This window comes from Wasmannia auropunctata, unplaced genomic scaffold, assembly GCF_000956235.1.
Source record: "Wasmannia auropunctata unplaced genomic scaffold, wasmannia.A_1.0 LD336069.1, whole genome shotgun sequence".
NCBI lineage: Eukaryota > Metazoa > Arthropoda > Insecta > Hymenoptera > Formicidae > Wasmannia > Wasmannia auropunctata.
In genome coordinates this window covers 923,760-941,774 of record NW_012026821.1, presented here as the reverse complement: position 1 = coordinate 941,774, position 18,015 = coordinate 923,760, and the positions used below count along the sequence as shown (strand labels likewise).

The 18,015-nt window shown below is 37.9% G+C and overlaps 1 protein-coding gene across 5 annotated transcripts in view; it reads right to left on the bottom strand.

Moving 5' to 3' along the window:
• The window catches only part of LOC105450022 (solute carrier organic anion transporter family member 4C1), a 103,902-nt gene that overhangs the window by 5,825 nt on the left and 80,062 nt on the right, over positions 1 to 18,015 (bottom strand). For all 5 annotated transcript variants that reach the window (XR_974414.1, XM_011689586.1, XM_011689591.1 and 2 more), the window contains 7 exons: positions 13,011 to 13,476; positions 12,353 to 12,729; positions 10,203 to 10,423; positions 9,747 to 9,887; positions 8,095 to 8,217; positions 2,392 to 2,556; positions 1,035 to 1,230 (listed from right to left, as the gene is read on the bottom strand). Coding sequence is in view for 4 of the 5 variants with exons in the window: in XM_011689586.1 (XP_011687888.1) it covers positions 1,035 to 1,230; positions 2,392 to 2,556; positions 8,095 to 8,217; positions 9,747 to 9,887; positions 10,203 to 10,423; positions 12,353 to 12,729; positions 13,011 to 13,334 (1,547 nt within the window). In the remaining variant the exon portion in view is untranslated. The remainder of the gene's footprint in view (positions 1 to 1,034; positions 1,231 to 2,391; positions 2,557 to 8,094; positions 8,218 to 9,746; positions 9,888 to 10,202; positions 10,424 to 12,352; positions 12,730 to 13,010; positions 13,477 to 18,015) is intronic.

Below are 18,015 nucleotides of genomic sequence, written 5' to 3'. Positions count from 1 at the left end.
CTTTAATTAATTATTCTTAAAGAATAGTTTGCTGTTCAGTAATTTACTATTTATTGCGTAAGAATTAATTATCAAGAGTTATGTGTTTAAAATCAATTAAATCCTTACTGTTAAAAGAAAATGCATTTGCCTACGTTTAATAAATGACCATGGTATATGACGGTTTGTTCCGCTCGATGGGATATGGTGCTCTAGATTGCACAAAGTCACTGTCGAGGTTTTCCCGCTTTCGCGTCGCGCCGAGCAGATAAACGAGGAGCCCGAATCGGAAGAGCACGAAATGTATGTATTTAGGGGAACCAGGAGATATCGTTGACTTGTAAATAGGGGGAAGGGGGGGAGAGGGTTTCCGCGCGCGTTTTCGATACATGTATTTACGATGCGCATTCTAATCGGACACGCATTCGAACACGTTGTCTTTCGTTAAACACTGGCTGTCGTCCATCAGGCCGCGCGTGTTTGAATACGCGAAATGGCAATCGCGACAGTTTCGTAAACTCGACGATGTTACTAGTATAAGTCGAGCGCTTTCGAAAACACCATCAAGCGACAATATTATCAAAAGGAATATGAAAATGCAAAACGAATTCATGTTACATATTGCACTGAATCTGAGAACGTGAAGTCCACGTTAAAAATGCTTGAATTCTAATTGCGAATGCTAATATTATTCTATATCTTTTCTGTCCTTTTCTCTACTTCCTGTTTAAAAAAAAATTATCTTCTATTTAAAACTAAAATACATAATTTCATTAGATATTTATTAGATACTTTGTCATTCTTATACTAGTCTTATTGTTAATACTAGTTGTAAAATTAACAGAATGCTTGAATGATTTCATTGACATTCAATTATGCTAATACCTATTAAATTATAAATTGTAATATATTAATTCGCTTAATATATGCTTGTATGCCGATAAGTTTATCTATTTATTCGTAATGTAATGACTCTTTTCGATGACATCCGCGTCGAGCGTAATTATTGGAGCGACGGTTCGTTAAATTTTGCTAGACGCGATGAAATCACTTACCCGTCGGGATGTGACACGAGTCCGGCAAAGTCGTCCATCGGACAACCAATAAACATTAACACCCCCATACCGATCGCGTAAACGATCGCGGTGAAGGCGATCCAGGCTGCGACAAATCTGGCATTGGGTTTCGCCTTCAAGATAAACACGCCGCTAATTATGATGCCCAATCCCATTACTAGGATTCCGCCAACACCTGCGCAAAAAATCGCGCTCATTATACGATCGTTCAGAGCCATTCACCTGGCGATTCGTGCTCTGCGTCATAATCTAGTCATGAGAACTCAAGAATGACGATAGTGACTTCATTAAAATAGACTTCATTAATAAAAAATCAGCACGTTCCTCAGATAAAACCAATGTTTTCCCAGATTCACAGATGCACTAATTAGTATGTATGAGGTGTAGGTATATTATATTATATTTACGTTAAAAAAATTGATAGCTGCATATTATTATGAATTTTTTATATAATTCAACCGATATTTTATTCAATATATAAAATAAATTTTATTATTCAATTTATTTCATTCAATCTATTATAAAAATAAAATAATGTATCTTTTTAATTATTAGATAATACAGCAAATACAGAAAAAGTAAATAAAAATAAATAATAAATTCAATAATAACGTACGACGACTATAGTTTAATACTCGAGCGAGCATAGAATGACGGGAAATAGAATGTAGAAACGGAGCGCAGCCTTGTTCTACAGCCGGCGCCAATTATTCGGCGGACAATATCATAAATTAGCACGCGCAATGCACGTAAAATAAGATACCGTACAATTAATACCGAGATACGTGCGAGTTCATTCTACCGTTTATATCGAACTATCCATTATCGTTGCACGCCAAATCGTGGCTGCTAGCAACATCTTCCTTTACGCCGTTTTAATATTATTTATGAATTATAAGTCTAATTAATATTTTTCAAATAAAAATCTGAAAAAAGTAACACAGAAATATGTAATGTCGCTGCAAACTACACGTTTTCTTTAAGTCGCACGCAGCGTGAGTAATAATTGCCAAATTATTCAGTTTGATTGGCCGACAGATTTTGTCGCAACTTCCTGTACGACGGACAAAGTGAGAGAATAATTTTTTTTTCGTGAGCGAAATGACACGACCGTTCTGACGTTTACGTCAAATTATCCACTTTGCTTCGTAATCGCGACGGACATCCGGCGGCGAAATCTTGCGACGTCGCCCGCCCGATCTTTCGGGAACGACGTCGTCGCTGTTATTCCGGACACGATTCATCTCTCACGGTGTGCATGTCATTATATATAGTAATATAATTGGGGATACGTTTCGGAGTTCCCGGAGTTCGCATGTTCACTTGCGATAATTACCTGAGATCAGGTTCGCATCATGAGCCGGTAGGCGAAATTGGCTCTCGAGATACTTTGGCAGGAAGGTGTAGAGACCGGCGATCGGCAGGATGTGTAACACACTACTTGCTGTTCGGAACATCAGAATATCGTTCTTCAAGAGCCTTTTTACAGCATTGGGGAAATCTGCAACAGTAACAGTCAAAGTATTAATGCAGGAATGCGTGCGTGTGGGCGCAGGAATAAATATCAGATCAGTCCGTAAGCTCCTGCGTGTTCATTAAAGTTGTCATCGACTTCCGACACAGGTGGAGCGAAAGAGGAATTGCGGCGTGACATTGTTGAGTAATAAAGAAATATTTATCATCGATTAAAATGTAAATTGCGTTTTATCTTTCTCGTGTCTATAAATCGCTGGAAAATAGATATAAATCTATCGAACAACCCAATAGCAATAAATCAATCGGCGTGCATATATAAGATATCAGATAACAGACAAAACCTGATTTGAACGCTACGTCCTTTCAAAATTTTCAAAAGTTCGTTGTCAAACATCCTATTAATTATGTCTCTTAGGCAAATGAGAGAAATGAGATCTCAGATCACTGTATTAATGTACAACGGGTATACGGGTCATCGACTCGAGGTGTTACATGTTTCATGGGCGAAGGTTACGCAGGGCTTAGCGATAGTCCTAGTCGCGATCCGGCTCCGCAGATGCATCGCGGCGAGGCGAGAGATGCACGCGTGGCCACGGTTATCTCTTATTGGTCCCGGTCTCGCCTGATCCCTCTGTCCCTACGAGCTGTGCAGCAGCCGTATATACTCATCCTCTGTGAATCTGACAGAGTTGCCGGGTCTACCGATCCGCCGTATATTTACGAGCTCGATTACGAGGGGCGAGCTAATTAGCCAGCAATCGAGTCTCTCCTCGTCCTTCCTCGGGAGGATACGAAAGGGTTCGAAGATGGTCGAGATGAGAACAGGACGGAGAAAGAGGCTGCACCGAGAAAAGGAGGAAGGGACGAGGTTCCGTGCAGTATGATTCTGTGTTATAAAACATTGAGCGATTCGCCAATGATTCCAAGCGATTTATATCATTAACGATAACAACGACTACATTTATTGGCAGTTTCACCGGAATCAAACGTAATGTACGAACCGGTGAAGATCGATGCGTCGCATAGATTTTTACACGCGCTCTTGGCCAGACGAAGATACATCGCCCGGCCAACCGAACGTATTGACTCATTAAAATCTATAGGTATAGACTCTATAGAAAGCTATATAGTTCACCAGCATTCTAGTTCCCTGGCGATTAAGGGAACGACATTATCACGATTAAGATACACAAAATTATTCTCAAGGGGCTCGACAGACACATTTACACACCTTTCAAATCAATTTACAGTCGGTTCTAATGAAAATATGATTGTCTCTCTCTTCGCTTTCGATAGATGGTATTCGTCATAAAATAGAAAACGTGTCTCTATCTACACTGTAGCATTAAAAAAATTTAAATTTAGCATTTTAGAATTAATACAATAATTTTAACATTAAGTGCTATGGAATGCTTTTGGCTATTAATCTTTCAACATCATATAATTAAAAAAAAAATTCATCTCTTGTGCAAGAATTAAACTTATGAAAAAATATTTTCAACTTTACGTAATCGCTCTCTTTACATTTTTCAAATCTATGAAATTTTAATTTAAAAGAAATCCGTCACTTAAAAATTCGGATTAATCACTTTGTAATTTGTTCAAAGAGAAGCTAAATAAATGCCTTTGGTCTCCTTCTGCTGAGAAGACTTAATTTATCTACTCGGACGAGTCGAGCGTCTTTTTCGCACGGTACTGTAGAAAATGTATAGTATATGCGTAACCTTGTGCGTGCAAACGCAGCTATATGCCTAGGACTGCCTAGAAGTCTTCTAGGCACCCGTGAGAGGCCAGTGAGCTAGGAGAGACCCGTCGTGGCAACTCCGCATAGGGACGTCCCACAGACCATGAGTAGACAAACGTGACTAACATTGCGCTCCGAGTATTATCCGCGCACGTATAGAGTACCCTTTAAAGGTTCGAACGTGAGACGCCGATCGCTATCGTATATTCAAAAATATATCCTGTTACTGACAGATGTTTCACTTCACCGATTTTGCAATCATTAACTCCATTAAGTTAGTGATTAACGCGAGAGACACTAGTAAATCGATGCGATCGGTGGGAGAGCGTATATATATATATGTATGTATATGTATAGACGAATAAATGTTATTTTATGTCTGCACTCATCAAATCTAATGATTGCACAATAGTTGGACAACAATTGAGTCTGATTGGAGTATCTATACTCTCGTAAACCCGATCTCGGTGAGACTCAAATACTCCAGGACGGCTTAAATGTATTTTCCAAATTTAATAATCGAATTCAACATATCTAGTTTTTCTATTATATAATATATTTATTATAACTGCGGTAATTATAATTTTTCGATGTCGCGATCTTTTCCTGCAATTGTATAACTCGATCTTTACAGCTATACGCGTAAAACGTTCAGAAATAAATTTAGCATCTAAAACGCGGCAATAAAATATTCGTTATAAATATGCGAAGGCACGGCAACTCACTTTAAACAAAATAACAGCCTGTCCGACAATAAATAAAACATTAGAAGAGACACGGGTTAAAAGTTAGACATTAAAAAGGCTCGCACGTAGGCGATCCGCCGAATTAAGCGCGACGGTGTTTGGTAATGCGGCTCGTAGCGAACCCACTCCGTATAGAGCGACCGAGAGAGATGAGCAAAAGAGAGAGGAAGAGAGCGAGAGGAACACACAGGGCACAGAACGCAAAAAAAAGGAAGGGGAAGGAAAAGAAAAGAGAAAAGATCCGAAGTGAGAGACACACGCATGTTAGTCCGTGTACACGCGCAAAACGTACGCGCGTGCGTGTCCACCACCGCCTCTATGCACGACGCGTGACCGTGAACTTGCCCCACCTCGTGCACGAGTCGGTCAGTCATTATTATTAACGCACACACGCAGAGAGCGGCGGCGGCGGCGGCGGCGGCAGCGTGTGCGCTCTCGGCGCGTACACGCACGCAACACACGCGGCCGTTTACGCGAACGCACGCGTGAACGCACCGTCCGCGCGCGAGGGTCCGTTAAAGGAGCATCCGACGATTTCAGGGCTTTCGACGTCGGAACGAGCTAAGTTCTCGCTTAGTTACGCAGCAACTCGGTACGCGGTAATTGAGACGAAGCGTTTCGGAAATCATGCAGAAAACTGTCTGGGAAATGTAATGGAAATATACTATTTGTATCCCTTTTTAAAATTATATGAACTGTAAAAATTATTCTGACGCGTCTACCCTTTCTAACTCCTTACTATTGCATTACAAAAAATCATGTGGAATGTTTAAAACACGATTATTCATCAATAAGATACATGAACGTTGAGTTAGAGGGAATATCACAGTAGAAATTCTGTTTCCAAGATAAAAATTCAATTGCAAAAAGCTCTAATTCTTAACTGCAAAAAATATAATATTCAAATTAATATCTCTTTCAAAGAAGGTTTTTGTTGTAAGACATTTCTAGTACGACCTTCCATTCGACAAAATATTCTAGAATCAATTATTAATATGTGCAATCAACATAACGACTTTAAACGCGCAATAATTGGATAATGTATTAAATTTTCGTTAATACATTTTGAGCGGCTTAAGAGAAATCAAAGGATTAAACAGGTCAAGGTGATCGCAAACGAAGCATGAAACACCATCTTCAAAGAGCCTCTTCTACTGGCAGTACAAGTTCAGCTGGAAACATCGAGGAAGGAAAAAAAATCGGCAAACGTGCAGAAATCTAATCAGGGACGAGGCTGATTATTCACGGTCGCCGAATTTCGCGAGAGAGTCGCTCGAGACGATTCTCCACGGAGAGAGCCTAATCGCGCACCGAACTTTTTTTTTTTACAGGCGTGTCGAAACCTGTAAATCTCGCGAGCCGTACTTTCCCGATTGGACCCGCATATATTATAGGCAGAGGCGATACCGATTTTCTCCGCTCGGCACCTAGATCCGCCATTGACCTTGGACCGCCGGAGGCTTACCGCTTCAGAGATCGCCCGATCGCTCCGTTCCTTCTTTTATGCGCATAGATAGAATCGTATGAATGCATTATTCGTCGCTGCGCGACGGCGACGAGACCAATATTGGGAACTCGCGCGAGATATCGATGCAGCTGCGGACGTGGCATAGTGATTCATCCTGTTGCGTCTCGATCGTTATTGGAGAATGGAGGCGATTTAAACGCGTGGGTTGTTATAGATTGAACATGTATCCTTAACTTAAAAGCCAAAGTTTTCCGCAGCGAAACAGTTGATTATTTACAAAATAAAAAGTCTGGAAATAAATGTTTTATGTTATACGTAAAGATTTTTGTATAATGCTGTTTGCAGTTTGTAATAATTAGAAGTCCCTGTTTTTTAATAACCCTCACACTTTTTTATTTCTATTCTCTCTCTCTCTCTCTCTCTCTCTCTCTTCTCTATAATTATTATATAAAATGAAAACCCTTCTATTGACGAAAAATTGTATTAACGAATCACAAGCAAATTGACGAAAATTATCGTTCAAGGCACACCGATTTATTATTATCTTGATGCGCAATGTAAATAAGTATGTGAGAGAAAGCATTATTCGAGCCGTAGGCGAAATCGCTCGTCGCGAGCTCCCGATTAACTTACGAAGAGCACATTGTCTCCGGCTTCTATTTGCATTCTCGTTAGCCTTCGATCCGCGACACTATGGCAAGTGGTAGGCATGTAGAATTTCGCCTTTCGTCGCGAACCTTTCAGCGCAACAACAAAAACACTTGCCGTCAACGTAGAAATATAATCGACAATCATGTGAAAGCACCGCTTTTCCTTCATATCAGTATCCATTTTTTCAGTATTTATTTTCCTCTACTGTACTTTATCGTATGCCATTTTGTGCATATAAATGGCATATGAGAACATACATAATTTATATTTTCCAGACTTACGTAAGATCGCGCAAATATATGAAATAATGATTAAAGAATGTATTTTTGCGTTTCCGAACAAATGTGAATCATAACAATCAAGCATTTAAAAAGATAATATTCGTAAGAAACTGATAAATAGATCTCGTCTAATACATATTTACATATCTTTCAAACCCGGATAAATTCTAATCAAATCAAATTTTCAACTCCTTATTTCCTTGCAATTTATTCGCACAGCGGCTGCGTACAACGTTATCACACTTACAATTCGCTATAAATGCCGGTAAAACCATCATTAAATGTCGAGATACCGCAGATTGCAATTATTACGAAGAAGAAAAAGAAAGCACGGCCGCGAACGCGAAGATCTATACAGCACGGGATAAATTTACACGTGCACGTTATGGCAACGAGAATAAATTGATATCACAGCGGAACGAGCAAGACGCTCCGCCTGTTATCCTTCTTGCTCCCGAGGACTCGTCCACAAAATCGTTCGCACGGGAAATCTCGAGGCAAAAAGAGAGAAAGAGATAATGAGAGAAAGAGAGACGAGAACTGCCTCAAAGCAGCTTATGGTGAGCCATAAAAACAGATTAAGTTGGCGCGAGATCCGATGCGTGCAGTTAAAACGGCGACTAACCTGACGAAAGAGATTGGAGGCATTCTCAAATAATAAATCAGGACTTACCTCTCAAACTGGGTTTTTGAGAATCCGTTCGTCGAGGGGACGTTCGGCTTGTTGGCAAACGGGTTGGAAATGCGAACATACCTATACTGACCATCATTAGCATAGCCGAGATTAATACTAGTCCTGAAAAATCATACATGAAAAATCAGTAAGAGAAAGAGAGAAGTTCCTTATAATTAAAGAAAAAAAATAAACAAAGTCACCTCACAATGGCAAATTGCAAGCACAATAAAACACCAATTATCCGGACAAATAAAACTGTCGTTGTGCGTGTGTGTGTGTGTATGTATATGTTACGTCATTTATATAAGATATAATAAGCATTTATATATTATATAATTAAGTATTTTAACTTACAAGTTATTATATTGACACATTTCCGGAAATCGGAAACTTTCTTAAAACGGAGTTTTATATGGAGTTGTTTAAATATTCTTTCCCAATATGCTTCAAACTCTTTTGCATTAAGAATAGCTTGTATAACACCATTTACTTCTTGTCGCGTTTCATACTTGCAAACTATAATTTTAACTGTTGTTATTGGTAACTTTATCGCACGAGCAATTTCGTATACCAATTTATGATTCTTATGCATCCAAACAATTTCTGCTTCTGTAATCCCGCTTATACATACGTGTATCATGCTGTTGGATCTTTGTACTGTTACTATTACTACATTTGGTTACTGCGGTTAATGTTTCCTTTAGAACAATTTGTTATTATTTGTGCTACGCGGGTCATCTTGTGTTTATTCACGCTGTATCATATACTGTACAAATAGACAATGTAGATATCACATATGAATTCTTGCGTCAAGTTCTGTATATATATTTGCTAATATTTTCAAACACGAATACGTTAATTAATTTTACTTATATATGTACAGTTTTATTTAACGATAAAACATTTAGGAATGAATTCAATGATTTGATAATAATTATTAATAAGTACAAATAAGCAAAAATTTATTAATAAACATAGAATTGCACTATCTCTGTTAAAATTAGTCATTGAATACATTTTATGTATTTTTAAGATTCGGATAATTCGGATAATCAATGTCCGGATAATTGGCATGCTCTATTATTGTAAAATTATATATTATAATAATATTCATATAAATAGATTATGTAATATATATTTTTTAAATGAAATATAATAATAAATATGTTTTAGAATACATATTTTTATACAATTAATACGGCCCTTAGCATTTTTATTAATGAACAATGCGATTGCATAGAAAAACTTAATGTAAAAAAGCGAACTAGTTTGTTGATTTTTGTCACGTCCAAGGAATTATTTTTATGTCGCCAGACGTGTCTTTCGATGCGAAAACAAGCGCGAGAAACCAATGGAAATCCGGCTAATGGTATTGTCGGCTCTCCCGACAAACGTAGATAGATTTGTCATACTAACTACATAATTTGACCAATGAAGGTCAAGCGACTTTTAAATCTTTTTGTGTCTCCACATTAAATCGAAGGTTAAGCGCTTTATAAAGAATTCTGATAAGTTGATATAGTCAATAGTATATGAAACTTAAAATAAAATCTCTCGAGCGCGGAGTATTTCTTTTACGTTATTTTTATTCTTTAAAACTGAATTAATTATTATTTCCAATTTCAGTATTATCATTTATTTGAACTTACCAAGCCACCAAGCACCGACCCATCTTGGATCCGATGGCGTAATCTGCGGATTTCTCGACAGATCCGCGTAGACTCTCGTGCACAAGGAACCGAGGATAAAACCTAACGCTGGACCCAGAATTCGTACTCCGATAGTGATCGCTATTGCACATAATCAAATAATTGTTTAAGTCTTAAATCTATGAAAGTTTCAAATAGTGATTCGCAGACATAAAAAAGAAAAATTAATCTTTTAATTTACACTACAAAAATAATAATAATATATTGAAAAAGTAATCTATATGTAAAAAAGATATATTGTTTTTAACAAACATAAATTTTCGAATAGTAGAAGTAAATAACTAAATCATTTTTTTTTAATTAAAAAATGTTAAATCTATTATAATAAAATATTTATAAAATAAAATAAAATAGAGCATAAAGATAGTAACTTGCGAATTGATGAAGAGAACTTACCAAAATATAAGGGACTTTCTCTGCTGGCTACGTTGTCATCGATATACGGTATACCAAGGGTATATACCGCCGTTTGACCCATTCCAACACCGAGTAACGATACAAAAAATATCGCAAGCACCACCGTGGTAATCTTGCTCTGTATTCTCTGCTCCATAAGAAAGTCACCTTTGCAATATTCAGACGAATCGGTTTGGGGTGTGGTTGTCGATATGTTCCACCTTCAAGAAAAAAATATAATAAATTGAGGCAACATAAAATATTATTTTATTTACTACGTCTATTTAATCATTGACGGCATCTCATAGAGTACACACATCTACTGCATCATTTAAACGAACGGCAGAGAGATACATATTATCTAGTTAGAAAAATTAAACTTATTTTATGATAAAGTAATAAGATTTTAAATTATGAAATCTAGATCTTTACGAGATCTAGCATTGACAATAAAATTTTGTTATATATATACTTTTTTAACTAATAAATTAAAAAAAAAATATATATATAATGATTTTTATGATCTCATTATTCACTCTGCAAACGTTAAATTATTCAAATTATCTTATACAGTATATATCGCTATATTTGCCGATAACTCTTATTTCATACTAAAATTATTTATCAACTATTTCCGGAAGTACAGGAAACTAACACCTACGTGAAAGGAATATACGATCATTTTTCTTTACGATAAAATGATAAGCGCAGCTGCAACATACACGCGATACCAAGAAAAATGTAATCGACATTGCTCCAGTTTAATACCGCATCAAAACTGCGTGGGTCAGTTCGAGCATTCCGCCCGCCGCGCTGTAAAATTTTATTGTGCTCGGCCGATGGATGATTTCATTATGTAACAACAAAATTACAGTACATGTAGATGCGCTTCTTAAAGAATGGAGTCTGTTGTTATAATTACTGCTATCAGAAAACGATATCATCGGTTAAACTTTCTCACTTGTTAACCAAACACGTCATCATATTTTCTCTCTCTCTCTCTCTCTCTCTCTCTTCCCCCCCTCTCTCTCTCTTTGATATGAAAATTTATCTTCTTAATACATTACGTCGCTAGTATAACATACATGTCGTAAAAATAATACACGCGTTGCATGTTTTCATCTTTTCAAAAGAATCATTTTTGAAAAGATTTAACATAATTTATTCTTTGAACTGATTTAAAAGTCTTTCAGCTGAACCTCTCCTCGAGCTATTTAAAAGTAACGCATGTGTCTTCTATAAATAAATTAGACATTTATCATTTCTTAAGAGATGTCTTAACATAGTCCTTCATTTACAACGCGTTCTATTCTCTATTTTCTATTTCCGTAACTGTTTCCGACGATAAAAAGGTAATTTCTATCCGAAAACGTGCAACTGTCTAAAGGATCTTTGTGGTAATGTAAAACGCGCAATTCGTTTTTCATTAGTTGCCTTCGGATTATGAACCGCCAGTGCAACTCGTCCTGCAGAAATGCGACAAACCGGTTCTTGTATAATACGAGTTTGAGGCAAAACTGCATACTTACTTTGGCGGTATTCCGCTTTACATTGTGTATTTATCACGTAAACGATTATTGTATCTCGCCCAAAACGATAACACAGCTGATCGTTTGCATGCCGCCCTGGTTCTCCGCGAGAAATTGTAATAACGCGATGATCGTAAATTTCCCTCAACTGTACCATAAACGTTTCTGCATTGATTCCCACAAGTAAACAAACAAGTTATTCTAGTTTGTTAATTGAGAAGTAAATTTGTCAAAAATACAAATCATGACTGATTATTGTTAACCGGATTAAAATAATCAATGGATAAATCAATAGTTACATTAATATTTATAATTGAACCGGTAATTTTATTAAATAAACTGAATAATTAATTTAATCTGATAATGTAACAATTGCTAATAATTCAAATAATTTGATTTCTCCTTCATATTCGTATTTGCTGTAACTGCGATTAATAAATTCTAATTCCTCATGTTTTTGATGATTCACGACTGTCGAGTTAGCTATTACTTAATCACGAAGGATAAAAGCTAATGAAGATATCTCTCTTCATTATGATGAATCGTCGGAAGGCGTCACTCATTAAGAATTTAGAAATAGAAGAGGATAACTCGAAGGAGAGTTATGACAGCGGCACTCACCCGTCTAACGTGCTGTTCCTTTCCTGGAACTTGCAGAGATTCGCCGGTATCGGATCCGTGCTGTTGGGCCCGCGGCTCTCAGCGCCGGTCCCGACGCCGCTGACCAGCATGTCGTTTTGAAGAATCAGCTGTTTGCCGTAGATAAAGTGGGGTACCGAGCAGGTGAACGAGCTCACGGCGAAGAGGATCATGCCCCAGGCTATCCACTTGGGCCGGTGACCTTGGCCGCCATAGTACGTCAGTAACAGAGAGGACCCGATCTGGCCGATCTCCGTCGCCGACATGATAATACCTGTCGTCTTCGACTGAATTTGGAAGAGCTTCTCTATTGTCGTGATGACGGAGACGAAGTACGTGTAGTACATACCTTGAAGCACCTGCATTGAAAAAAAAAAAGAATAAAAATGATTTCACAAAATTTTGTTTAATAAAAATATTGTTAAAAAAATGAGAGAAAAGCCTATTCTTTGTCTTTCATTTTCAGGGAAAAATTACATAATACTTTAATAATATTCTTTAAAATTGTTATTACTACCTTCTTTACTTTTTTACTTTATTTTTTACTCTTTTACTTCTATTCCTAGTTGTCTATTGTATATACCATTTTCTAATAAATTTATTTACTCAAAAAATTATAAAATTTCTTCGGCGTACTGACCCAAGTGAGACAGAAGGTCACTAGGAAGGCTTGCTTCGTAGCGAAGTACTGCAGCCACTGGGGCCTGCACGGGCCCCATCCGCAGGACACGTCGGCGTCGTCGAACTCCGTATGAAGGCTGCTCGACCTCTCATCCGGCACGATCAGATTGCCGTTCTCCGTACCGCCGATCCCGCCGTGCAACTTCCCATTCGGTATCGAGCCGTTGTTATTGTGCTGCTTGTCGCCGCAGATCAGCCCGTTTCCGTTCGTCATCTTCGGCGGGATGATCGTGAGCTCCTCCACGTTACCGTTCGACAAGATCTGCGTGTCCTCGCCCGCCATTGTTATTTCTCACTTTTTCTGTATACGCGTGATAAAGTGATTATTTCTTCCTTTTATCCCCTTAGCACCCTCTGGCCGGTATTCTTCCTTGTCGGAGGAATCCTTTGTCTGCTTAAAAAGCTCTCACGTTCGAATGATTAATCTGTAATCAGAAGAAAAAAATTATTAGATAACGTTCATGTATACATGTATATATGTGTATATATATAAAAAGTACCTAACTAGTCACATTTCAACTTCTCTCGAGCTTTTAAACATGATTTTAATTATCTTAATACCTTGGACAGTATCGATGTTATAAAATGTATTAAAACTTCTAAGTCTTCAAATTTTTAAGTCTTTGAGTCCGGTTTAAATTTTATTCGAATATCTTATACACGAGTATAAGTCGTCGAGCATAGTACGTCCGTACGCGTCAGTGTCTATCAGTCGAATCATTACATTTCAACGTCGCATTGCCTGCCTTACCTTTCCGGAATTTGCTTTGTCCCTATCACTGTTTACGTAAATACATTTAAATTTTAAGCCCCAGCAACGTTAGTCTTTCTTTTTCTTGCAGCTTACAATGATTGTTTAAGATTTTTATTTGTATTATAATCCGGCGCGTACAGTATTATATTGTATGTATTGAATTTGCTCGACACAAAAAGATTATGAGACTGCAATTCAATAAAGCAATATTTAATGAAACCTTAAGTGTTGTTATGGTCTCGTCATTTTGCCAATGGGCCTGTCTGTCTCGTATGTTTGTCTCACTCTGTTTTTCGCTGTATATGATACCGAACAGCTGAACGGATCCGCGAACCCGTCAGCGTGAATACGTATATATCTTTCTTCCTATTCTTTTTAAATTTTCGAAAAGAATAACGCAGATTAAATTTTGCTAATTGCAGCTGGAGTAGTGATGATGTAATCTCTTTCGCCACACTAACTTATATACATTACTCGCTGCATTATTTATAACTAAAATCATGCAAATCGCCCGACGTGCCTTCCCCGAAATCTCGCTTTGTTCCGCGAGCGCGAACACAAATTTCAGGTTCGCATCCAGCAGTTATTTAATCTCTGTCACCCGGGAGAAAGCTTTATAAGAATCAGCCTCCCTCTTTCTCCCCGTATTTATTTGTAACACTAAATAAATAATGACCGCGAGAGTTAGACGAAAAGCGGTCGTGGACAAAAGCGCGCGGTGTTCAGACGTGATGCAAGTAACGTCATTCGGAACAACTTACGGCGTATAAAATGTGAGGCTTTACGACACTAGACTCCGCACCGCGGGCCCAGCCGGATTGTATTATATGGAATTAGTTCGCCGTTGACGTAACGCATTCGAACAATCGCCTTACGAAATCTTCAGGCGGTCGCGCGCGGCCCAGCAAATAAAGCACATAGTGCACGTTTGAAGAAAAGTAAAAATAAAGGAAAGAAAGGAAAGAATCACGCGTGAGAGCAAACGTGAAAGTTACTCTCCGATCTAATCCGTTCGTCATCGTGCGGTGTAGAACGCGCATATCAATTTTACCTTCGAGAATCCGCAAGTAGGTCTGATGTCTAGGTCATGGGCGTAGCGAGAAAATAATTCTAGTGAACGCGAGAAATTTACTTTCTGTTAGTGCGATAAATAAAATTACATGGATATATAACAAAAGTAAGACATATTTTCCGAGGATTCTATTACGAAAAGCTGTTCTTTCCAAGTCAGCTATTCACTTGTACAAATATCAAAACTTATATTGTAATGTATTTTTGATTTCTCAATATGTCAGTTTTTTATGTGATGCTGCAATCGCATTTTTCACAAATATATTTTAAAACTAGAATAAAAATTTCCAAAACTTCAAACTAATCATTAACGGCTTTTTCGCCATTATTCCTTTCCGTTTTTCGAAAAAAAAAACCTCGATTGTTTCGATGCACTGTTACGGCTGTATCTTTCGCAGTTGTATTTTGTGAAACTTGGACAATGAAAAGAGACTCCGAAACTTCGATTTTCTGCTAACGGTCAACCGCCGCCACTGCGCCTTTTTCGTTTTCCATCGATCGCGCGGACCGACTGGACCGGCCACTCCATTAGAGGTGAACTCCTTTCTCTCGCGGTCGACTGCGGAATAAGCCGCCTGAGACACCCTGTAGCCGGCGTCCTCTCACTTTCATCGGTGCCCGATTTTCCTCATTTCCCTTGCGTTCCATTCCACGGGCTATCGCACCGGCGGTTTTCACTGACAGCGCGAGTAGGAGGTTTGTGCACTAGAACGCCACTGAATATGTGTGACGGCGAAGACACGTTCTCACTTTCGCTTCGAGATTTCTTCGCAGTTACACGCCGACTTACGCGCTCGAAAATACGTGCTCGCGACGCAAATCAAGACATAAATCGATCGTAAATCAAGATACAAGTGCTAGTAATTAGTATTTTTACTTTAAAATAAACTTTAAGTAAGTTATGTAAGAAATTTAAAGTGTCGCATCTTGTAATTTGGTAGTAGATACGCACTATGCAGGTCAGACATAAGATAAGTATTTTCTATTTAAAAATAACGGCATTTTTATAACTTTAATTGCAAATTAGTAATATTTCGAAAATTAAAATATAATATTTTTTATTGTAGATAAATAAATATATATTATTTCAGAATATAATATTTTCTTATCTATTAAAATAAAACTATATTTTTAAAAATATCATAAAAGTATGTATTTTTCTACATATTATCCAGATAAATGCTAACTAAACGTATCTAATAATTTCAAAAACATTTTATCTTGACACTGAAGTAACAAAATCATACTTTACTTCAAAATAGAAAAAGCAGTCTCATATATCTAGCCATAATATCTGTATCTACTGCCAAGTATATCATTGTTTTGATTCCAAGTTGTTAATTTTATGAATAACTAAATTTTATGAAAAACTAACGAATTAGGAGATTAAAACGTTCTCAGAATTAATTGCTATTTTCAGTCGCAGAATACTGCTAGGGCAGGCACTCGCCGTGCAATCTACCAGCAACACTGAATAAACAGCGCGGAAATTGCTGAACATCGTCGCGCGCGGATTTTATATCATCGTTAATGGCTTAACGGCGTATGGTGGCTGACCCCTAAAATCCTGTCTAAGAATACGAATCTGTTTACGGTACTACGATGCCGTTTCTACGCGCCATTGACCCTATAACACTCGCCATTCACCAGTATGCACTGTGCATGCATGAAAATTAGGATGTAGTTCGCGGCCCTCTTCAAAACAGACGCAGACTTGGCGCCTTCATCATGTCTCATTATCACGCTATATCAGACGATCTCGTAATATTAAAAGATCAACAAAATTTCTTTCTTCATCGTTTAAATAAATTATATGCATTTACAACTTTTTCCATATTTTCTGTACACAATTGCAATAATTGTGAGTTTTTAGAACAGGTTTTTTTGCTTTAGCTCAACATCTCACAAATTTAATGTTAAAAAATGTGTGTTAGTTAATAATTAACACACAATTACACATTATCGTTGCATATCTTGATTAAGATTACACGTTGGCCATTGCATTAATTTCTCTCTCCGAACGACGAACAGACTTTCTTCTTTCGGCAGCCAAGGAGGTCGTCGAAAATTGTTATTTTTATCTTCGTGCCGTGCTTTTCTCGCGGCAAGCGAGTCGAGCATCGAAGTTACAATCCGCAACGAGAACGAAATCGAAAGGACCGAAGCGCCGGCTGACTCTCTCGTCGCCTCGAACGGTCGGTCGGCCGACTGCGATGGCGAAATTCTGCGAGAGCGCGTTTTTGCCGATCGTAAATCCTTTTCGGACAAGTCGTCCGCCTCTACCCCTTTCCCGCCCATCCTCTCATCCGCGGCCAGAGTGAAAATCTTCTGTGGAACCAGCTTCGACCCGCAAATATCTCACGAGTGAATCAGTCGCAGGAATCAGGCAGAGTCGGACGTATTAGCAATTCCAGTCGTTTAAAATTATCCTGCATTTTTTTTTACAGTTTGGTTTAAGAAAAACGAATGTACAAAAAAAGAAATAATAGTGATATATTGTTCCTTTAAAAAAAAAACACGCGATCTGTCTGGAAGTCGCCGAATTTTATTCGACTTTTTTCTATTCCTACTGAAAAATACCATGAATTAACGAAACAATTTTATCTACTTGTTTACAAATTCGCACATCTTACGACATTAAAACTTGTAATAAACCACAATATAATTAGTAATTGATAAGAAATGTACTACACATTTAAAAATAATAAAATTATATTTTTGCTTTTAAAAATTTCGTCTTTCTTAAATCATACGTTTTAATTTATTACGCATGGCATTGTGGGCTACTACGCAGCGGCGGAAATACATATGATAAAATTCCGGCAAACATAGCGTTCTTTATACTTTCAAATAACTACACGCTACACGGTGTGTCCTCCAGAACGTCGGCGTCAGTCATTCACACCGGCGGGTGACCTCCGTATGAAAACGTGACTTTGTCTACGATTCTTTCGAGTGGCGTGGAACCAGGTGCGGTTCTACGCAACTACACGGCGAAGAAATTTCCGGTAATAAATTGTTCCTGGTATGTCGCCTGTAGGTTTGAATAGAGACTCAAATATCTCGTAACCGTTCCCAGGGAAGCCCACGTACGTACGTGCGTGCGTACGTATCGTCGGATAAAGACGTCTGCGGAAGA